Here is a 24,244-nt window from a genome sequence, read left to right on the forward strand (position 1 = left end):
TTTAATTAAACCATGAAGTGTTTATTTTTGTTGTACGAATGATAAAGCTATTTTATGCAGTTCATATATTATTTCCAGTGCTTAAGTTTAACAATTTAACTTTTAACTTTACTATATTGGTGCCCCTGTGTGTAAGAATTGCATTTCTAATCACCAGTGCAGTGTAGAATCAGCTGTTGTTCATGGGTTTAAAGCCAAGTTTCTATTTTTCAACAAAACTTCAAGAAATGTTCATTTGTTCTCATCCCAATTATTTGCCCTTGTTTACATGACAGTACTACAGAGCTGTGCATATCACACCCCAAACATGTGTCAAAATATGCGTAAATGTGGTATCGTCCACCTCCTAGTGCGCATGCCTTAAAAATTCAGTTTCTCCTGTATTTCTCCTGAAATCAGGCTTATCGTAAGCTAAGGAATAAAGTTCTAAAGTTCTTAGTCTCGACTTTACAACCAGCACACATTTCAAAAGGCATTTATGGAGAAGAAAACTGATTTGTCCACCTTTAATTCTAAAGGGTAGGAAAAAAAGGCTAGTACCACAATTGCAAAAGGTTTCGATCTCAGATACCATGGGGCTGTGTTATACGAACACTTCTCTGACTTGCCAGGGAGGAGACAGAGGCATGAGATGACAAATAATTTAATTATCATTAGAGATTCTACCTGGAATTTCCCTCAGTGAGAATACTCTGTTGAGATGGAAACACAGAAAGGGGCACCTGGGTGGCTCAGTGGGTTAAGCCTCTGCCTTCAGCTCAGGTCATGATCTCAGGGTCCTGGGATGGAGCCCCACATCGGGCTCTCTGCTCAGCGGGCAGCTTGCTTCCCTCCCTCTCTCTCTGCCTGCCTCTCTGCCTGCTTGTGATCTCCGTCTGTCAAATAAATAAATAAAATCTTTAAAATATATACATATATATATATATACACAAATAAAAGCTTCAAACTGATCACTTCCTAGCTGTGTAACCCTGGACAAATTATGTCCTTATGTATTACAAGTCTCCTTTCTCTCATCTGTGAGACTAGCACAGTAACTGTAGGTACCTCCCAAGTTGCCAGAAAATGGAGATTCTACAAAGAAAAAATTTGAAATGAGGCTTGGCACCCACGGGGAAGTCGCTCAGCGTCTGCTAGGATGACGGTCACCGCCCGCTAAAGCACACTATCATGTCACCTTCCGTGTGGCTTCAGACCTCCTGGCTGAGAGCCACTCACTGTGTTTATAAAACAAGAAATCCTAAAAGAAAAAACTGAGAAAATTCAGCTTTGCAAAAAAAAAATCCTACATCATCCTTATTTTTTCACGTTAACTCGGCTGGGGGCAACCCGGTGCGTGAGAGCCACTGCTGGAAACGGTTAGGTTGTTGGAAGGACGAGAGGTCCAAGCTGACCGCAGAGACCCGCCTTCCTGTCCCGGGACGGGCAACACGGCGCTCTCGTCGTAAGGACCGAAACACCACGTACGGATCGGCCTCGGTTTCCGAAGCTGCGCTGTGGGGGAAGGGAGGCCGCCATACAGCCCAGAGCCTAGCCTTGAAGGGACTATGCTTATACTGAGGACTTAAAACATTTAAAATTCTTTTAGCCCTATGATCCATGTCAGATATACATTTTTTCCCATCTGAAATGTGAGCATGTCCCTCCTCTGTTTAAAAGATTCCATTGGGGATGCCTGGGTGGCTCAGGGGGTTAAACCACTGCCTTCGGCTCGGGTCACGATCCCAGGATCCTGGGATCGAGTCCCGAGTAGGACTCTTTGCTTGGAGGGGAGCCTGCTTCTCCCTCTGCCTCTGACTGCCGCTCTGCCTGCTTGTGTGCACACACACACACTCTCTCTCTCTCTGACAAATTAAAAAAAATAAATAAAATCTTTAAAAAAAAAAATATGAGGAGAAAAAGTAGAGAAAATTCCAAAACAAATGCTTTAAAAAAAATAAAAGATTCCAGCGGTTTCTCACTGCATCCAGAAGAGAAGCTAAGGCCCTTAACCTATGCAGTCCAGCTCTGCCCAGGCCTCAAGCTCCCTCCCTCCCATTTCTCCTCTCCGCTCCGCCTTCCCTCTCCTCCCTCTCCCTGGGAACCTGCACCTGTTCCTTTCCCTGAGCACGCTCCTCCACCCACCCGAGTCCAGGTCTTGTCTGCATGGCTGTTTCCTTCCTATTTTTTAAAACTCAGACATCACCGTGTCCTTGATCATCACCATGTTTCATTCAAGCACTCCTGCAAGTCACCGGCAAACGCTTTTCTTTTCTTAATGCATTAGGGAATGACTGGAATTGCCTTATAAATGTGCCCGTTTCCCATCTGTCTTCTGCCCTGGAATATAAACTGCTGAAAGCCGGGGTGCCTGGGTGGCTCAGTCGGTTCAGCGTCTGCTTCTGGCTCAGGTCATGATCCCAGGGTCCTGGTATCAAGTCCCACATCTGGCTTCCTGTTCAGCAAGGAGCCTGCTTCTGCCTCTGCCTGCTGTCTTCTTCCCTGTTTGTGCTCGCTCTCTTGTTCTCTCTGACAAATAAGTGAATAAAATCTTTAAAAAATACAAAATACATAAATTCCTGGAAGCCAATGCCTGGTTCTACACCCAAATCCTAGGAAAAGCACCTGGCACATAGGAAGTGTTCAGTAAGTTATCGCCTGACTGGAAATGAAGTTGACATGGCCTTGGCATAGGGCACAGGGATGGTTTTATTGCAGAATAGCGTGCCCAAGGAAAGTTTCACTAACGGGAAGAGAGACTTCTGCTGATCCTTGAAGAAGGAAGAGGGGGTCCATTGGGGATTGGGCCAAAGGGGGGTGTGGAACACAGAGAAGAGCCTCAGTGGTCCGCCCAGCAGGCACGTCAAGTTCCTTTCCAGAAGCTGTAGAGAGATTAAATTTAAGGGCTGGGAAATCTGAATTTTACTCTCTCAGCCTGAGCTCCTTTGTAATACATATCACTGGTAAACAAAACACGACAAACCATTTAGACATCTATTCTAGGATAGGGCTGCCGTGGTGAGGAAAGGGTGTGAGTCCTGGTTCCCCTGGTGGGGACAGCCGGTCTGGTAGGAAGATGGAATCCGCTTGTCCCTTGAATGGTCCCAGCCTTTTAGGACAGACTAGAGTCTCTGGTTCAGAGAAGAAAACAAATTAAGTTCAAACAAGCATAAGCAAAGAGACTGGCACTTGAACGTGAAGAACAAAGGTATCTGCTGATCTCAGAGGATCATGGGCAGGTTAATCTATGCACCACCGTATTCATGAGGCAAAGACGGAAGAAACAAAGAAATAATAAAAGGTGGGTCTCTTTTATAATTACGAAATGTTAAATAAACGATCTAAGCTCTCACTGAAAGGAATGAGAAGGAGTCCGCTGCAGAAAAGGGTACGGAATGAATGCTTTAAAGTAATAAAAATTGTTAAAATGACCAAGTATCCTTCAAGGCTTGCCAGATACACCAAGGATGAACAGAATCGTTAGAAGCTGAATTCACTTGGCACCGACTTTATTCTTGAAAACAAAGCTAAGCACCTTGCCTCCCAGGACTTCCTCCGGGGCACTCTGCAAAATTAGTGTCCCAAACTTGGCAAGTGATGAATTTCTGGAAGACTCCCTCTCCCGGGGGCGGGGGGAGGGCTGGAGGAGATCCATGAGGGCGTCCCACTCACCACTGTCTCTCAGGACCTCGACTCTAACCCCTGGTTATCAGCGGGATTCCGGGGGGAGATATACCACCCCCCACAACGCCCCCGAAACACAAGCTATAAAACTCAAACCACCCAGGGACACACTGAGCAAACTCCTCCAAAGAACACGTTGCTCTTATCCCAACTGCTTGCTCTCAACCCAACTGCCTCCTCTCTGACTCTTGGCCTCTGCAGCCTGGACTCCTTCTACCCAAAACCTGCGCCGGCTGCTCACCGGACCCCCATCGTCAAATCCAACTGACAGCTGTCTGCGTCCTCACCTCCGCTCCGCCTTTCACACACCTGTCCTCCTTTGCTTTTGCAGCCACGACTCCCCTCCTGTCTTCCTTGCTATTCTTTCCAGGTATCCTCTGCTTGCCTTCTCTTCCCTCAGCTTTCTCTTTCAGTATCAAGACTTCTTTAAAGTTCTGGATCTTGGCCCCTAAAAATGCTTCACTCTTTCTGGGCAATCTTATCCATCTTCCCACCATCAATGACCACCTACTCCGGGAAGAAGATGCAGGCTCTACGCTCATCCCGGGTCTCTCAAACACCAGGGCTCGCACTCCCAACCGCCCGTAGGATGCCTCCAGTGGGAAGTCCCAGAATGTCCTCAAGATAAGGGAACAAAAAATGGCAGATGGGGAGAGGAAAGCAGACTTCTCTCCCACTAGAGCCTCAACCATTCTCCCATACAGTTTCCCTCCTTTTATAATGTCACACGGTATGATCACGGCTGACCTTCTGTCTCTCCCAAGAGAGTGAGCCTCAAGGAAGATTGGGAATTAAATGTCATTCGACTCCACAACCAAGTCCAGCAGGGTGCTTAAAAGATACAGCGTTTGGTCAAACGAAAGAAGACAAAATCTCCATCTCCCATCCCTCATCCCAGCACATGGTGGGAGTTTAATAAAAGATGGGGTGGGAAAAGCAACACAAAGACATGTTATCAGAATGAGAAATGCTGGTAAAACTACAAGTCTACACACTGCAGGTACATTATAAAAACAATGTCTCCCTTTTGCGAGAAATTTCAGGATTTTCCATGATATTTCTAGTTGCAAATGTATTCACAAAACAACAGATCTGCACAGATAGGAGAAATACACCAGCGTAATTAAAATTATACATTAAAATTCATTTTAACCATCCCTTAAAACTTAAATGTCATTAAAACATTACAAATATTACATCTGCATGGTACCTTTTTTAATTACACCAATCATAGCTTTGAGAAAATTAAAAGATGAGATTTAGGCTGCTGGGATTTGGGCTACGGTAGTAGGAAGTCAGCCACACACTTAAAAATGTGAATTTTAATTACTATGTCTACGTTTTTGTTTGTTTGTTTGCCCAAATACATCATGTTTTGAGGGCCAAAGTCTTATTCAAAGATTCCCTTCCCATCGATTTCTCATGTCTGAAGCCCAGAGGAAAATCATGATACTATTTGTATTCCCATCCCTATTTTCATAGAGAAATTTAGTTCTAACACGTGAAGAACGAGATCCCAGCTTGATAGATGACTCGGTTTTAAAACTATCGTTAACACCCGATGCTGTCCCGATTTTTGTGAAAAGAAATAAACAAAACGTGTCTGAACATCACTGATAAGACAAAGGTGCACTGCCAGCCACTGGCTAACTTATCTGATAAGCCCAGGGCAACCCTGAGGTAACCTGCAGACTGTTGTTATTCTGTACTGTATAAATTATTTATTTCCGAGGATATATTCAGAAATTTCCCTCCCTTCTGGCGCAGCCTTCCAAAAACGCCTCGCTGGTCAAAAATTGGTCTCTCTTCATTCACTACTTGCTCCGCACCTGGGTGAGCACCAGTTCCCAAAACTCACACGTGAGCTCCACTGCTCTGTGGGATTTCTCACTCTCACTCAGGACAAAAGAAAATACGAGACACATTTTCAAAATCTGCCGTGTCACAGTCTCCCATGAGCAGGATTAGGAATAGCTAATGATCCAAAAACAACACAAAACAACAACAAAAAAAGCCATAAATATTTAGGCACACACAAATCTCTTGTTGAAGTTCAAGGGACAGAGTTAGGTAAACACTCTCTACCCGGCCAGCATATCTGGCGGGAATGTTCTCATCCCAATCATTTAGTCGACAAATAATCAAATCTGTCCCTGATTTCTGACTCGCTTCTACAGGGTATTACCACCTCCAGGAATCATGGCTCCGATGGAAGGTTCTGATCTCAGGTCTCTCCTCAAATTTCTCAGCATCAGACTCAATCGGAAAAACAATTAAGTTCTAACCCAATGGTTCAGGTTTCTGAATCTTACAAAACCATCACCGTCTTACAGAAAAAGCAATCAAACATGCATAATCTGGATTAAAAAGTTCACAGGGATAAATGTAATCACATTATTTCTATATCTATTTGATTTTCACTGTCCCCAAAACGCATGACCACAGGCATCTCTTTAGTAAGGAAAAACAAAACAAACAAACAAATCACACATGCCGGCCTTAATTTGAATATTCTGATAAGTGGAAAATGTAACCCCGCCCCCCTTCATGAAGGTCTCTAAGCTTTGGATTTCGGTTTGCATTCCATTTGTTTGTACAGGAATCCTGCCAAGTTCTTTCTAGCTCAAGAACGCTAGACGTAAAGGATGTGTAGATTGGGAAGAACCACATCTGCTATGGTCACACCAAAGGTAACTTCATGACAAGGGAATCCCCGGTCCTTTTTAAAACCCAACTGTTTCAATTAAACTCACCTGTTCCATTTGGAAAGACTCAAGTTCTGGGAGCTTTTCTAAGCACAGGAGTTGCTGCTGGAGTCAGAGTGCGCTCACCCAAAAAAATCTGACGTGAGACAGTATGTTTGCCCGCACCACCCCCCCCCCCCCGGGATGTCAGCAGCAGGTTTTGCCGTTGACACCAGAAACCGAGGCAACAAGGAAAGCTTCTACTAGCACGATGCGGAAAGGGGCCGACACAACTCTTGAGGGGAGCTCAGGAGCTGGACGCAAGGTCTGAAAACCATTCCCGTCTCGGATCCCCGTGTATTGGGGAAGGTGCTCCTGTTCACACACCTAACATTCATGATACCTGCATGTTTTCCCGGACTCGTTAAAACTCTTAAATGTATTAAGGACTGAGTCCAAGTGGGTAAAATTTCTTGTAAAAAACTAACACCCACCCCCTCCCAATAAAAAGGCATAGAAAACCCAGCTCTACTTAAGCGAAGCCAGGAGGTGAGTGAAGCTGACTGTCATTTTGACCTTGCTTTGCTTTAACTCAGGAGCCTGTTTAGAAATGTAACAAGCAACCCTCTTCATTCGGCTCAGCTAGCAGAGCTAATAGGCTTCTAATTAATTTCCAGAAGATTGCTGTTATAACTAACAGGTTTTAAACATTTGGTTGATTGGGGAAAATGAATTGAATATAATGTATTTGATTTGGAAAATTAGTTTTCATTCTATGTGCTTACCATAATAGTGTTTATTTTAAGTTTACATGATTCCATGAAGAGTCCCAGAACACCACCGGGTTGCTTTTAGCCTTAACAGGGTCCTATCCAACTTCAAAAAAAAAAAAAAAAAAATCAATTTACATTTTGATTTTTGTTGTCCTTTATTTGAGGACAGGTTAAATTCATTTTTGTGGCTTTAATAAAAATCTTCGTTCTAATATAGCCAAGAGGACCAAATACTTCAAAATGATCCCAGTGATACCTCCGGCAAAAGCCTGCTCATTGCATGCAAATCCTCCGGGGAAAGGCTTCTACACACCAAGTAAGATGAACCAGTTACGGCATTGTTTATGAAGTTTCCCTTGATTCCTCCTGACAACCATTTAAACAACGACTGTTGGGAAGTGTCCCTCAAAGAACCAACAACAATGGCAAGGATCAGAGCTTTTCTATGTAGCTAATACTATTTTTAAAAGGAGAAAATATTTCTTCCTGGAGGGATTAGGAGAAGCCTTATTAAAGACACCTGCAAACAAAACAAGCGACAATAGATCTTTATCATAATTGATGACTGAGTTATCCTTGAGACAAAACTCCTTTCTTGGAGACAATAACTTCGAGATTTACCTCGGCTATTAGAGTCAAGACATCAGCTAATTGGGACTACCGGTGGTAAGTCTCACCAAGATTAAGTGAGCAGGTAATAAAAAGGCCCTTGTTTCTCAGTGAAAGAGAAGTACAGAGAGACTAGAATTTTCTCTCGGGCAGCTGAGAATGTTTTAGAATGAACTCAGGCAGCATCTATCCCTGTGCCTCCATCCATCATGCAAAAGTAGGTGGGTAGATTCTGATTAGGAGGGCTGACTATGTGCCAAGCACACAGTGGGCCAGCCAGCTTTGGAAACTCAACCTCTGCCTAATTTGCACTTGGCAAGAAAAAGAACCTTCCCACAAGTCTTCGCAATGTCATTAACCGTCAACTGGGAAAATGTGATCCTGTTTTAGCAAAGAATTAAAATTAAGTTTGCAGAGGAGGGACAGAAAAGCAGAGATCTTTGCAATAAAAGCACTCTGCCTCCGAGTCTCCATTTGGTTCACGTTGGTAACAGTGCACGCCTTCACCCGTGGGCCACACTGTCTGCAGTCACATACTCACGGCTGCATTTCTGAGTGACTCACAGAAATGCCTGTGGTCATTTCAGGCTTATTAGTGACTTTTATAACATAGCTAATTTTCCAAATTAAGTAATTCTGGCTCTTTTTACAACAACAGCCCCAGAAAAGTTCCTACGTTTTGATTTGAACTACATCTGGGCATTGAACAAAAGTGGGGGAGGGCGGGGAGCGACCATCAGGATGAGGCCATGATTGCAGACCCCAGTGGCAGCATTTCGACATCCTGGCCTTACAAGGAGTTCGTGATTACTCAGGGGGAGTGAAACACCAATTCAAGAAGTGTTAGCAACGGCAGCGGTGAGCTTAGAATATGTACAGCTGTTGATGAATGCTTGTCATTTAAAAAAAAAAAAAAAAGCCCACTTGGAAATGAAGAAGAAAGGCCTCCAGCCTGAACCGCTGAAAAGTAGACAGAATTAAACAGCAGGAAAATCTTCCCACGTGTGCAGCAATACTGAGTGAGCAGATGAGGCATGAGATGACCCAATATCGTTCCTCAGAACTTCAAGTTCACAGACAAAACAAATGCTCTATGGAAGGTACTTGTGGGATTGTTGGGTTTCACACACACACACACACACACACACACACACACACACACACACATCCTTAAGACTTAGAGCCATCAACGTGTGAAGAAAAGCTGCCTAGAAAAACAAAAAAGACATTTTCAGAGATGACTTTGATCCTGTACTCAAATTATTGGCTTAAATGTACTTGCCTCTAAAGGCTTTGTATCTGCAGTAACCGCTCCCTATTGTCCTTGCTAACAAAGTATTATTTTCACCTTATTATTACTAATCTTTTCTTTGTTAGTAACCCCGCCTGGTTTTATCCCCCCAAATGGTGCAGTAAATATTTGTCCTTTGTGGTAATACAATGCATAATTTAGTTAATCTGAGCTATCTTTCTGTGAGAGGTGATTGTTTCTATATTATGAAATGTGCTCACGGTAAAGGGACGTTCGTGCCAGATACCTGGCAGGCAGATAGAGAAGCACTTACCAAGCATGTAGCTGCTTCGAACCAACCTTGACAAGACTGTGTAGCCACTCCTACACATGAGGTATTACTCATGTTAACTTAGTCTCCGAATCAGAACCACACCTTTCTCTTACAAACACGGCCTTTACTAAGATAACATGACATCGTCAGGCCAAGAGGCCCACCCTCGGCCCCCATGGAAAGGACTTGAAAGAACAGGAACTACAGTTTTCCATTCGAGAACTTGGCATCGCTGTGACCTTACCTGGAGGAAATCTAGAAACGTCAGGGGTAGCAAGTCATCCATGTGCCCAATGTCTTTGGAGAAACGATTTAAAATTCTTCCTGCAAGAACAGGATATGAGAAATTACTCATTTCCCAAGATAGGCCCTTTAAGAGAAACAGTTCACGGACAAATCAAAACAATATTTTAAATGCATATGTATTTAATCTATTACACATTCATACAAAATAAGCCCATGTCAGTGGTAAAGAAAAAGAAAATGGGATGATAACTAAAGAGAAACAAAAACACCACCAAAGGGTGGTGGGCAAGGAGCTCAAATTCGGTCCTGATTTTTAATAAAATGGAGGGGGAAAGACGTCTTCTGGCAGTATCAGGAAGGGCTGGTGGATTTTAGAATGTTCTCTCCTTTCCTATGCCTTCTCAGGTGCCCACCTGCCCAGAGGCTGAGTTGGTAAACAAACAAATACAAAATACATAAATTGATCACAATTGTTATACGAATTTTGCTTTGGTTATCAGAATTTTACTATGTGGTACTTATTAAATAAATGTAATTATAACCTCTCTACCTCCCTCCCCCCATCCAGGATGGTTCACGGAACCTCCCATTTTGAAAAATTTTGGAATCCTGCCATTCCCGAGTTGTGAATTTACTACTGGGGTGATAAGTCGCTCTCTTCTGAGGTACAAGCAAGTGTGACAAACAGACTCATTCTTAAAAATCCACCACGACCAGAGGAATGCAGGCAGAAAAACAAAAATATGACTTAATGATTAAAGATCATTTTGTGGGGTGCCTGGGTGGCTCAGTCAGTTAGGTGTCAACCTTCGGCTAAGGTCATGAGATAGAAACCTACATGGAGTCCCTGCTCAGTGGGGAGCTTGCTTCTTCCTTTCCCCCCTCCCCCACTGTTGCTCCTGCATGTGCTCGCACACTCAATCACTCTCAAATAAATAAAATCTTTTTTAAAAAATAATGTTGTAATGAGCACTGGTTATTATATAAGACTGATTTCAGCTCAGGTCATGATCCCAGAGTCTAAGATTGAGCCCCCATGGGGTTCCCTGCTCAGAGGGGAGCCTGCTTCTCCGGCTCCCTCTGCCCTTCCCCGGCTTATGCCTCTCTCTCTCAAATAAATAAAGAAAAAACTAAAAAAAAAAAAAAAAAAAAAAAAAAAACACAAAAACAAAAACTGATGAATCACAGACCTATACCCCTAAAACAAATAATACATGTTAATTTTTAAAAAGAAAGATCATTTATTACTCCTTGTATCTCCCTCCTCAGAATCCATGAGAATAGTATATCCTAAAGGCTTCAGAATTAGAAAGTGAGAACAGATCTATAATAAATATCTAGTCTTTTAAAAGACAGAATTCACAGAAACTGAAGTTACACATACACAGTTTATTTAGAAACTGAAGTTACACATACACAGTTTATTTTGGTACACACAACTCTGGAGAAATGTGTTTGTCTAAGCCTCTGAACTTCTTCTGTAATGGAAGCTTCTGGAAGACAGCCTGTAGGTAAGATATGGGTCCTCTACACACTCTTCCCAATGTCTGTCAGAAGTGACTTCCTCCTGGGGCCCTCCATACCAAGCCACGACTGGGCCACAACGGGGCCATGACTGGACCACGACAGGCCCATGAAAGGCCAGTGGCAAGGAGCTGAGCTATTGCCGGATGCGCAGGGTCACCCGGGGTGAAGAGTTGGAGCGAATGGAAGCTTCCGCACTCGGCCAGGCCACAGCATGACAACCTGGGCCTCCACGTCTCTGACTCGGGTTCAGGAGATACAGACTCCAGAACCGGTCTTCTACAGTGACGCTTTCGGCAGGCCGGGTGACAGCTTCTCGGAGACTCTAATAATACCTCCTTGAGAGGGTGATTCTGAGGATTACCTGGGCTCATGCATGAGAAAGAACCTAGTCACAGTGCCAGGCGCGGTAAAACAAAACAGCAAGGTGAGATAACCACTATGGCCCACAGGACCTGAAGCCAGTCTCTCAGGAAAGCTCGTCTACTGGCACCCTCAGAAGGTCAACCCGTGAAAACGCACATTCGGGAGATTTCAGCTGGAGCTTGAGATCTGCATTTCTACCAGGCTCCCAGGTGATGTCCTCTGCTGTGACATCACCTGGGACACCAAGTGATGACCACACTTCGAGGGGCCAAAGGTTAGGTGATCATTTAATCACTCATGCTTTAGAAACATGAAAATCAGTCGGGAAACTTCCCACATATTCTTAACGGATTTTGTGAACTACCTGGCTATTTTTGACCTTCCGGAAGTATCAATATCAAAATGAGGAAAAAATACATTTAAAACTGTTAAAAGAGGGTCGCCTGGCGGCTGAGTCAGTTAACTGCCTTCAGCTCGGGTAATGATCCCAGAGTCCTGGGATCGAGCACTGCATCCGGCTCCCTGCTCTGTGGGAAGCCTGCTTCTCCCTCTGCCTCTCTGTCTCTCATGAATAAATAAATAAATAATTTTTTTTTAAAATAAATAATTTTTTTTAAAAGATGTTAAAAGACATAGTTTAAACACTTATTATTTCTTCAATGAAAAAGCCCAACTTTTCAACATAGTCAGGATTCAGAGCACTGTAGAATATAGCTCAGCTTAAATAACACAGAAACCAATATTCAAGTTTTGGGTTTTTTGGTATTTTTTTTAAAGTTTTTGTTTATTATTTGAGAGAGAGAGAGAGAGAGAATGAGAGAGAGAGAGAGCATGAGAGGAGAGAGGTCAGCGAGAGAAACAAACTCCCTGTCAAGCAGGGAGCCTGATGTGGGGCTCGATCCCAGGACTCCAGGATCATGACCTGAGCTGAAGGCAGTCGTTTAACTAACCAACTGAGCCACCCAGGCGCCTTTTTTTTTTTTTTAAAGGTGAAAAAGCTACACAGAGATGAATGATACATGATAACCACCCCTTTTACCTTCCTCCAGATGTAGATCCAGAGAGACCCATGGTTGGCAAGCAGTAAAACACAAACAAAAAGAGAAAAAAAAAAAAAAACACAAAAAAAAATAAGAAAAACCATCTCCCCACATGGCCACTACAGTAACTGAGCTGGACCTCAGAGACGGTCAAAACCTAAACTCTCCTTCAGCAAGAGGCAGAGTATAGAAAATGTGACATTAGGAGAGTCAATAAGTTACTTCCTTGGTCCAAGAAATAACTAAAGGGACGAATTTCAAGTTCACGGCCTCGTTATCAACTTTTCTCAAAGGCCCTCAAATCAAATCCATGCCGATTTCCCATCACACACACGCCATGCCTCTTCATCCAAAAGGCATTTGACCCTGCTGGATCGACCCCTGGGACGTAGAGGGAAGGGGGATTCACCATGAACAGGGGGAGCCCAATCCATTTCCAGACTATTCTGTTAGGCAGGGCTTTCCGACATTAAACCGAATCTTGCCTGCCTAGAACAGGCAACCCTGTGCTTATCCTGCTTTTATAACCACACAGAGTGAATCTAATTCCTCTTGACGTGACAGCCCATCAAATGCTTGAAGAAAGTTAATCATATCCTTCCCAGACTGCCCACATGCCGTTAGTCCTTGGTGCCTTAATTATCCCTCCTGAGGCACAGCGTCCCATCTTGGCCACTGCCTCCCGCCCAGACTCGGGTGGCCGGTCTCAGTGAATGACTTGTGTCTGTGATTAAAGTCAACAGCCCAGGCCTCGTCTGATTACCTCGGGGTAGAGTCACAACACCATCACCCCTCTCCTGCACAGGACAGATAACCGATCATGAGACTGAGCACGACAGTCAGCTATGGTGGCCAGATCACGTTTTAGACTCACATGGAATGAAACCCACACTGCACAGCTAGATTTCAGGGAACAACTGGGCAATGTGTACAAACAACTTTAAGAACGTGTTCCTTACCACCCAGAAATTCTAGGGATGTATGCATCAAAGATCTTCGGTGTGGGTTATCTGGCAAGTGAGATGGAGGAACCCAATCATTTAGTCTGAAACAAAGTCTATAATGTATTGTGTGCAATTTTAATTGTTTTTTATCAATGATTTTTTCTAGAGTGACTATGTATTACTTTTGTAAGAAAGTAAAGTTGGGGGGTCACTGGGGTGGCTGAGTTGGTTAAGCCTCCAATTTTGGCTCAGATCATGATCTCAGGGTCGTAGGATCAAGCCCCGTGTCCGGCTCCATGTTCCACAGGTGGTGTGCTTGAGGATTCTCTCCCTCTGCCCGCCCCCTGCTTGTGTGCTCACTCATACTCTCTCTCTAATAAATAAAATCTTGAGAGAAAGAAAGAAAGAAAGAAAGAAAGAAAGAAAGAAAGAAAGAAAGAAAGAAAGAAAGAAAAGAAAGGAAGGAAGGAAGGAAGGAAGAAAGAAAGACGGACAGACGTGGAGAAGGGAATAAGGCTGGGAACAAAGGGGAGGCAGGGAGAGAGACAGAGAGAGACCTCATTTGGAGTCCACACCACCAGAGAACCAACCAGGGTCTCCTAACTGCTCTGTCCACAAGACAGGGTTCCAGGAAAGAGGTCATCAAACTTCTGGTCAAAATACAAATCTGTAAGCGATCTTACTTTAAGAACAGGGTCTACCGTCTGAGCTGGAGTCAATCACCTGTCAATAGAATTCTGACGCGTCTCTCATCCGTAGGATTCTTCCACTTCCTTAAAATAAACTATAACGTGAAACTTGGAAGCTCCCATGTCTAGTGTAGACCCTATGCTTTTTCTTTTTTAAACAAAAAAGGAGGTATGTTTACATATCATCAAATATTGAAGTATATTTTTATTGAGGCAAATACTTTGTATCTTGTAATATTCACCCCATTTCAAGTGGTATAACCATCACCAAAAATCAGTGTTAGGACATTTTTGTTCCCCCAGTAAGATGCCTCATGTCGTTTATAGTGACTTCCTGTTCCCACTCTTAGTTAGCCTCAGGCAACCACTGATCTACTTTCTTTGCCCTTTTGGGGACATTTCATTAAAAAGGAATCAAATGGTACGTGGTCTCTCATGTCTGAATTCTTTCATTTAGTCCAGCATTTCCGAGGTCCATCTATGCTACAGTGTATCAGTAATTCCTTCCTTCTGAGTCCCATTCTTTAGCACAGAAGTGGTCTTCGGCAGCAGCACAAACAACCCCATCAGGCCACAACACACCTGACTGAAAGGGTGAAAGTAGATGTGTTTCATCAACTCTTGGTTATTAGGAACTTCTTTTTACATGCTCATGTTTAGCTTCATGGAAGGTTCTAGAACCTAATTCTTTTGCTATGAATGGGCCACTGGTTTGATAGCCCTGCAGAGTCAGAAGCCAGGAATGCTGGGTCTGGGCCAGGTTGTGAGGGGAGGTGGAGTGTGGACGGGAGGACAAGTGAAAGAATCACTGTCCTAGTGATAAGTAGGATCTCGATCCAAACAGCCCGTCCAATAGAGGAGAAAGTCTCTCCAAAAGGGCAGAGAGGACAGACCTGTACCTTCCAGAGACAATGCAACATGATGGGGAAAATCTGACTGAAGGGAAAGGATGTTCAGTGGGTGCCAGAGATGGTCACCAGGCTGAAAAATCACAGTGTTGGCAGGAGGGAGATACACAATGGCAGGAGTCATTCTACACAAACCAGTTCAGCCTAAAGACAGGAGCTATGCAAGCTTGGGAGTTTCCCGTGTCCATCACCTTCGCCATCAGAACAGGTCATCGACATGGTAGCTGCTCAAAGAATGGCATGAAATAGAGCAGCAGGAATTAGGAAACCATCAGTGGGAAACCAGCAAGGTCTTGTCTTCCTCTGACACTCAGCAGCAACTGGTCTGTGGGCAACTCATCTGAGGCCCATTTAGACACAATCTCTTGTCTGTAAAGAGGAGACAATCATACTTGCTTCTCCTCCGTCACAGTTTCAAAGATCGTGAGGCTAAAAGAGACGGTGTTTAGGACGGCACCCACTAGGTTGTGAGACAATGGCACACTCGTGGGGTCTGCTGTCCGCATTCTCATCAGGGATGGTAGAGCTTTAAAGGACCACGCAAGGTCATGAGGGCTAGTCCTTTCTAACCTTGTCTAGAGTTTGTGATTCTGCAGAGGTGCCTTGAGGAGGAAGTAGAAGCCATCTTCTCTCAGCACCAAAGGCCACCACACCCTTCTCGCCTGAGCTGTCAGTTCCCTCCTCCAGCACTCTCCCAGAACAGGCTCCCTCATGTTCCTCTGGACATTTAGACAGTGGTGGCCTTTGAAGAGAGGGTTCTGAAGCTAACAGATCCCTGAAGATCAAACTCCTGGTGCTAGAGAGGAGGACCCACAGTCAGCTTTGCTCAGGGTAATGCAGTAATATTTCCTAAGAGGCAGGTGTTATGGCCAAGCCGTCCTGGCATTTTCACACATCAGAAAAAGGAGACATAAGAAAGTCTACTTTTTTCCTTAGGCTAGAACCATCAGCCATTTTTCAGTTTTTCTGGGTCTCTTCGTAAACTCTGCTCACTGTCCTTCCCGAGACTTGCTGTGTGCTTATACACACCAAATCTTATGTCCATTCCAGATCTCCCAGGGCTTCCTTGGGCACGTACATGGCTATCGTATAAAACATCTGAGGCTCGACACATCTAAACTGAACAGAAGCCTTTGAGGTTGGCCCACCAATGCCCACGTCCAACTTTTTCAACTTTGCCTTAGACCTCTGCCCCAACACCCAGCATGGAAACCTGTAAGTCATTCTGACTGATCTTTACCTCACATAAATTACTAGCAGGACTTCACTGCTCACTTACAATAATTTCATGGACATCCTTGATTCGTTATCTGTCAAATCCAGCCCATCGGAACAGCGATGAGAAGGGACAGAAAAGAGGTACCTACCTGACCCGTCCATCACTCCTGGCTCCATGTTTGTTCTCATGAGGGCCTTCTCGCTCTCCCATTCACTTGCCAAGAAGGCCCACCATCCAGGCTCATCCACCCGGATTTCTCAGCCCTTTCTCCTCCATGAGACTCTTGCTGACAAATGTAGCTCCCAAGGATGTGCCACTCACTTGACCTTCTCTAACTTGATTAGACAGGCTTGGCCTGTGCTGTCCCCTCAGGACCCCGCCACAGGCCTGGCCACAACTAACAGACCAAAGGAGCCCAGGGTGGCCAAGTTGCTGACTAGCTGCCAAGTCATTCAGATTTCTGCTCTCAAGAACTACAAGGTCACAGGGTAGCAGGAAAGTGGAACACATTTCCCACCCAAGCTGAGGGACCCAGCTATACGCAGGCACCCCAGGACAGAGAAACCAGCTCCAGCTTCTGGAAAGGGGGTCTCTGCTTTTGGTTCCATGGAATGCCCACTTCCCTTCAACCAAACGTTGCACATCTGAATAATTCAGGTAGATCCCATTTTTCACCCCAAACGTCCTGATTAGAACTATCGCCACAGATCCAACAGGAGACTCGCTTATCAAAATTAGGGACATGACAGATTTTGTCAAGTGAAATGTTTAAATTACTAATTACCCTTGTAGGTAACAAAACTTATTTTTTCTTGTAATCATTCTGTCAGAACCTTTTTCTGTGAACTACAGATTTGTGCTTTTAAATAAAAGAGACAGAGCATAAATACAACTTTTCTTGATAACCCAGAACGAGCATTCGGAGCAACCCTGGTTTGACTGTTTGAAACATGGCGGGGTCCTCTGGGGCTACCTGAGAGGCTCTCCCACACCCCAACGTACCAGTTTTCTAATACTGTGCTTCCAGCCCACACATCTCGCCGCTGTGCAGAGCCTGCCCCCGATCTCCTCTTTTACGTTTACTGATGAGGACTGTGGAGACCCTGCAACCAAGCAGGGCCTAAAATAACACTCAACCTGCTCTCAGCAAAGACATAAGCAACTTTCGTGGTCTCAGGCACAGGTTTTCTGACACTTTATTTGATGAGAGACTATTTCTGCTTGCCTCCAGATTCCCCGCAGGGTCTGGGTATATTCTCAGCATATCTCATAAACCCATTCAGGGGTTGAAGTACTCTTCAAGTATACCAGTCCTACGTTCACAACTGGCTTGTACACCCTTTGTAAGCCAGAGCCACGTTTAACACACAACCTACATAATAAAATGCCAAGTGCCTGGCAGGTACGCAAACTGGATTTGCTAATAAAAAACCATAAACCTAGTGGCTTTCCAACTTTTTTTTAAAGACGATCATGTTCCTTCTTTTTTTATATATATATTTTTTATTTATTTATTTGACAGAGATCACAAGGAGGCAGAGAGGCAGGCGGGGGGCGGGGCGGGAAGCAGGCTCCCTGCTGAGCAGAGAGCCTGATGCAGGGCTCGATCCCAGGACCCTGAGATCATGTCATGACCCAAGCCAAAGGCAGAGGATTAACCCACTGAGCCACCCAGGCGCCCCCATGTTTCTTCTGTCTCAAGAACCTAGAAGATAACCTTGTCACCATTGCAACCGTAATTACTGCCCTTTTAAATTCCTTTCCTTGAGGAGCCCGGGTGGCTCCATGGGTTAAGTGTGTGCCTTTGGCTCAGGTCATGATCCCAGGGTCCTGGGATTGAGCCCCGCATTGGGATCTACACTTCGGGGGGATCTGCTTCTCCCTCTCCCTCTGGCTCTCCAACTGATTGCACTCTCTCTTTCTATAATTAATAAATAAAATCTTTAAAGACAAATAAATAAATACATTCCCTTCCTTACTTCCAAGAGCCAAAGACCACTTGTTTTTTTCTCTTTACACACATTAAATTTCATTATAGTCACCATTAGGACTGAGGGGTCTAGTTTATGCCCTGCTGTCTCCCCGGGGCCTGAACAATGCCTAGCACATCGAAAGTGCTCGAGCACATTCTGAATGAGTAGATAAAAACAAGCCCTTCTGCCGGAAGGGCAGAAATGGTTCGTTACCAAATTGCGGTCTCTATTTCTGGTGCTTGATATTTCACAGTTTTATTTGGCAGTGTTTTCCCAACTAGGGAAATTTGTGTTGCGACATGAAGCGTCTGTTCTGTCACACTTGTCACTTTCCTCGTGCTGTTGTTGAACCAATTTGTCTGTGCTCCTTCAGAGGCTGTCTGAAATGTCCACGTGCAGACCGGGAGTGCTGGGTACAGCATTGGCCAGAGGCCCACGCGATTGCAGGAAAGTCCCAGAAAGTAAGGGAACCGGGCATTTCAGAGGGGAAAGAGCCGAGAGGCAGGACAGCAGTGGCCAAGGCTGGGTGCGCGGCCTCAACGGACGGGTGTGTGGAGCAGACTCGGATCCTGTGCGGATGAGGAAGCCAGCAGAGGAGAGCAAGTACAGACAGACGAGAGGGGAGATGCAAGGTGCAGATTCTAATGGGACATGTTGCCAGATATGGAGGGAAAGCTCTGGCCCCTCGTGGGCTGGGCTTGTAGAATTCCTCTGAAGCTAGGAAATCCCCCTAAGAACTCAAAGGTAAAACACACAAGAGACCATTTAATTTCAGCGGTCACCTTCCGAAGGTGACCTCACGCCATTTTCTTAAGGCACTGGATTTGGTATCCAGGCCTAAGAGGGTGACATTAACCACACACTGAGGGAGAAAGCCTACTATCCCCTACAGACAGCCCCTCAAAGGGCCCTTGTTCCTCGTCATAGCGAATATGGGATCCATGCACCTATGGGGGCTGGTTTTTTTCTGCCCACCCTGACTACTTGCTTACATGCCAAGAGAAGTTAAATGGAGTCAGGTCTAGGGGGCAGGTCTGAGGCATGACTCTTGCTCACTCCAGTAGCAGCAGCGGGAAGATTTGGGGAAAGTGACAGCTATACAAACCTAAGAAGTAAGACCGGGGGTAGCCCAGGATTCCACTAGGGATCCCGGGGTCTCTTCTAGCAATATGAAAAATTTCCCAGAATCATTGCACTGTGCTACCGAAGTCCAGTGGTCACTTGCCTCTTCATATAATTAAGACATTAAAAATAGGAATTCCAGGAGAAGATATTTGCAAATGACGTATCAGATAAAGGGCTAGTATCCAAAATCTATAAAGAGCTTAGTAAACTCAACACCCAAAGAACAAATAATCCAATCAAGAAATGGGCAGAGGACATGAACAGACATTTCTGCAAAGAAGACATCCAGATGGCCACCAGACACATGAAAAAGTGCTCCACATCACTCGGCATCAGGGAAATACAAATCAAAACCACAATGAGATACCACCTCACACCAGTCAGAATGGCTAAAATTAACAAGTCAGGAAATGACAGATGCTGGCGAGGATGTGGAGAAAGGGGAACCCTCCTACACTGTTGGTGGGAATGCAAGCTGGTGCAACCACTCTGGAAAACAGCATGGAGGTTCCTCAAAATGTTGAAAATAGAGCTACCCTATGACCCAGCAATTGCACTACTGGGTATTTACCCTAAAGTTACAAACGTAGTGATCCAAAGGGGCATGTGTACCCGAATGTTTACAGCAACAATGTCCACAATAGCCAAACTATGGAAAGAGCCCAGATGTCCATCAACAGATGAATGGATAAAGAAGATGTGGTATATACATACAATGGAATACTATGCAGCCATCAAAATAAATGAAATCTTGCCATTTGCGACAATGTGGATGGAACTAGAGGGTATTATGCGTAGCGAAATAAGTCAATCGGAGAAAGACAACTATCATATGATCTCCCTGAGATGAGGAAGTGGAGATGCAACGTGGGGGGTTTGGGGGGTAGGAAAAGAATAAATGAAACAAGATGGGATCGGGAGGGAGACAAACCATAAGAAACTCTTAATCTCACAAAACAAACTGAGGGTTACCGGGGGGAGGAGGGTAGGGGGAGGGTGCTGGGATTATGGACATTGGGGAGGGTATGTGCTATGGTGAGTGCTGTGAAGTGTGTAAACCTGGTGATTCACACACCTGTACCCCTGAGGCTAATAATACATTATATGTTTATAAAAAAATTTAAAAATTATAAAAACAAATAGGAATTCCATGATCCCAGGGTCCTGGAATCAAGCCCCGCATCGGGCTCCCTGCTCAGTGGGGAGCCTGCTTCCTCCTCTCTCTCTGCCTGTCTCTCTGCCTACTTGTGATCTCTGTGTGTCATATAAATAAGTAAAATATTTTAAAAAAAAAATAAAAGGAATTTCAAAGTTCTATTACATCACTTGACAGATGGGGGGGCATTTCAAAAGGATGCGTGTGCTGTTTTTCTAATTAGATAGTGCTCATTTCTCCTCCCCCTGGGAAGATACTGGACTGTCCCAACACAATGACTTGTAAAAACCCCAGTGTCTTTGAGACGAAGGGCGATCTGCTTTCTAGCCACATCTTCAAGTCTCCCTTCCTCCCGGCTACCACATCCTCTCACTCTGTACCTCTACCACCTGGTAGCCTGTCAAGAAAAGCCTCTTCAGCCCCTACGCAGGGGGCTTGCCATTTAAATTTAAAACCCGATTGTCTGGTGTCTCTTGGGGCATTTTCTAACCTAATGTTGGTGGCAGGTTAAGACAGCACACGGGAGGGAATACAGCATCTATAAGACAAAGAATGCCGTGCGTGCGTGCACACACACACACACACACACACACGTGGCATCGCGCACACACTCAGCCACAGTCAGTGGTAGTCACACACGAGATAAGGCACAGTTGGCTGGACTCGTTTCCATGGTGGAGACATGGCCCAAGAACTTGGAAAGAGGGCAGAGAATGGGCTGATGGAGAATGGAGTCTGTGCAGGTAGGAGGAATGATACGTGTGAGGACTAAGACGTGGGAATGTCGAAGGGATGACAAATGTTTGCCTAGTGGATGGAAGGAGCATGACCTCAGGTGTGCCGAGACAGGTGTGTGCTTCAGTGCGTGAACGGAAAAAGCCAAGTGTTGGGGGGACTCCAGAGAAAATTCCCTGTAGTCAGAAAGAGGTCCACTCACTCTCTCCCATCACGCCTCTTCAAAGCCATTCTCTTGTACGGAGAAGCACTGAGGGCAGCACCCACCCACCCCCACCCCTGTCACCCCAGGCTGGCCAAAGCCTGAGGAGCGCTACAGAAGATGTCCTGGGACCCATTCTATTCAGACTCTATGTGCGCAGACAAACTCCCCCCAACGACTCCCCCCGTCCTTGAGCTACACCTCAGAAATGTAGGCAGGAGTTCTTGTGGTTGTTTTGGTTCACTGATGCTTGGTTTCTAGAATACCACCACCTACCACCACCACAGGAGAACCCAGTTAAGTGCAAGGAACTATTAAGCACACGGTACACATCATCTCAAAACTATAGGCCAGACGGTCTGTATTTTACAGATGGAGCAGCTATGGTTTAGAGACAGGAAGAAATTGGCTGTAAAGTAGCCAAGCCAGGACTCATGCCCAGTGTGATGGAGAGTAAGAAAGTTCCTTAGCACCAGATCGACGGCACGGAGCTTCTTCACCGGACACAATCTGAAAGCTCTATTAATATCTATTAATAAGGAGGAACCAATTAAATCATAGGCAGGGCTGGTATCAAGGGCTATGGCCAGACCAGGCTCATTCTGACTGGCTAACGCCTGCCCTACAGGATCCTAAATCCTTTGACTATCACAGCTGATTAAGAGTTCCAGGAATTGTCTTAGCCAACCATAATTAAAGGAAAACATTTAAAATAACTCCACCTTGAAATTCAATGACACAAGTCACTGTAAACTGAAAGCAGAGAGTAACAAGCGGGCAAATCAGCGAGAGAATGAAGGAGCACAGGGCTTTAATAAAATGAATATAACTGATTGGCAAAGTCCAGGGGCTTGAGATCCAGCTCACCCCAGGCCTTGACCTGTTGTGTGACCCGGGGCCAAGTTCAATGGTGACTGCTGACAAGTACCTTAGGAGGTTAACCTTAAAGGTTGCCCCACCATCACCCCAGGAAACCACTCTGTTACAGTAGCCAGATATGCGTTGCCACAGTAAGTAAGTAAGTGATCATTATTACTTTCCATTTCCTGGGTATTACAAAGAAAAACGTTGGAAAATTAGACCAGGCTAATTCCATGACCCCAGACCTCACACATCTATCACACAGGACTACGTGTGGCCTCACGGCTCACACACGGTCAGGGATGTACAAACCCTTGGACAAGAACAGGTCAGAAAATCTCTAAGACGGTGGGTCAGAAACACAGCAGGCCCAATGAACACCGTGGAGCCTTTCCACTGAGAAATGCCCACACCACAGATTTGCCTGAGTTCAAGAGATTCCTAAAACAGGAACCACAGTGAATGGAATGGCCAAGGAGTTCAGAGGCCCAGCTAGGAACCTCCAACTCAAGAACAGGAAACCACCAATCACTTGACTTCTCTTGCCCTGGGAACGCACCACCCCATCTCCAAGAAGGATTCTTCTCTTGGCGCACTGCACCCCAACGTCTTCCAAGGCTTTGTGCACAGACGCTCTTGCCAATCTCAGGAAGAACGAGAACCTAAAACGTGGCGCCGTCTTCACCTGGGGGATTTGTCCCCACACAGGTGGTGGTAGCCACATCTGTTCGTGATGCCTTTACCTAAGCAAAGAAGTCCCACTTCCACACCAACAAGCATGAGCCCCAGTCATTGAGAAAACCCCAATTGGAAATTACCACGCGGCGCGCAAAATCAATTCTTATACGTAATGCTCAAAAATAGGACAACAAAATGTCTGGGGTGAGAACGTGACTAAACTTGAAGACAATGGGCCCTCCCACTACCCACCCTATGTAAAGTAACCAAAGGTGTGCTGGAGACAGATCAACCAACACCCAAATCTCTTCTCCAGCGCATCATTTTAATATCCGGGAACCGCCAACAGATGTTACACAAAACTGGCTGAGCTGTGTTCAAGGTAAATGGACCTTTGTTTTAAAGAAAAAAAAAAATAGCAAAGCAAGAAAGAAAAAGAACACGATTTAAAAAGAGGGGGGAAAGGGACACCTGGGTGGCTCCGTCCCTTACACGTCTCGACTCTTGATCTCAGCTCAGGTCTTGATCTCAGGGTTGTGAGTTCAAGCCTCTCGTTGAACCTACTTTAAAAACAAACAAACAAACAAAGAAGGGGGAAAGGGGAGACCATTTTCGACTACGTTTTTACTTTTTTGTAAAAATTCAGATAAAAGTTGGCAGAACTGGAAATAAGGCTCGAAGTGTTGTAAATCTAATTGTTGACCGGTTAAAAAAATGCTATCTCTTGGCCAAGCCGCTGCCTTTTTTGCACACGGAATCACAATCTAGTCAAATACCTCCCACTCCTTTCCAGTTCGGCTTCTGTCCTGTGTGCACACTGGTATAAACCAGTCATCTGTTTCCTAAAACCAATAACCAGTTCCCCACCCCAGTCCTCGGTCTTCTTGATTTTTTCTGTGGTATCTCACGTTCTAATAACCCTCTTTTTGAAACGGGCATGGATGCTGGGATGATTTTCTTTTTAAATGTATTCCATGTATTTGTTTTTCTTAAGATTTTATTTATTTATTTGACAGGGAGAGAGAGAGCGCACGCACAGGCAGGCAGAGCGGCAGGCAGAGGGCGAGGGAAAAGCAGACTCCCCACTGAGCGGGGAGCCCGATGCGGGACTCCATCTCAGGATGCTGAGATCATGACCTGAGCCAAAGACAGACCCTGAACTGACTGAGCCATTCAGGCGCCCCTAGAATTTTTTCTTTTTAATATCCATCTCTTTGCATCCCACTACCCTGCTTGTTCCCGAAATACAACGGCCTCCCCTCGTAATTTGAGGGTCTCACCTCT

The 24,244-nt window shown here is 45.1% G+C and overlaps 1 protein-coding gene across 5 annotated transcripts in view; it reads right to left on the reverse strand.

Annotated features, from left to right (window-relative positions):
• LOC111146955 (ATP binding cassette subfamily C member 4) overlaps window positions 1-24,244 on the reverse strand; it is a 245,289-nt gene that overhangs the window by 76,962 nt on the left and 144,083 nt on the right. For all 5 annotated transcript variants that reach the window (XM_022502714.1, XM_022502717.1, XM_022502716.1 and 2 more), the window contains one exon: window positions 9,539-9,618. In XM_022502714.1, the coding sequence (XP_022358422.1) occupies window positions 9,539-9,618 (80 nt within the window). The remainder of the gene's footprint in view (window positions 1-9,538; window positions 9,619-24,244) is intronic.

The sequence above is a fragment of the Enhydra lutris genome, unplaced genomic scaffold (genome assembly GCF_002288905.1).
Source record: "Enhydra lutris kenyoni isolate GAN:26980312 unplaced genomic scaffold, ASM228890v2 scaffoldscaffold15, whole genome shotgun sequence".
Taxonomy (NCBI): Eukaryota; Metazoa; Chordata; class Mammalia; order Carnivora; family Mustelidae; genus Enhydra; species Enhydra lutris.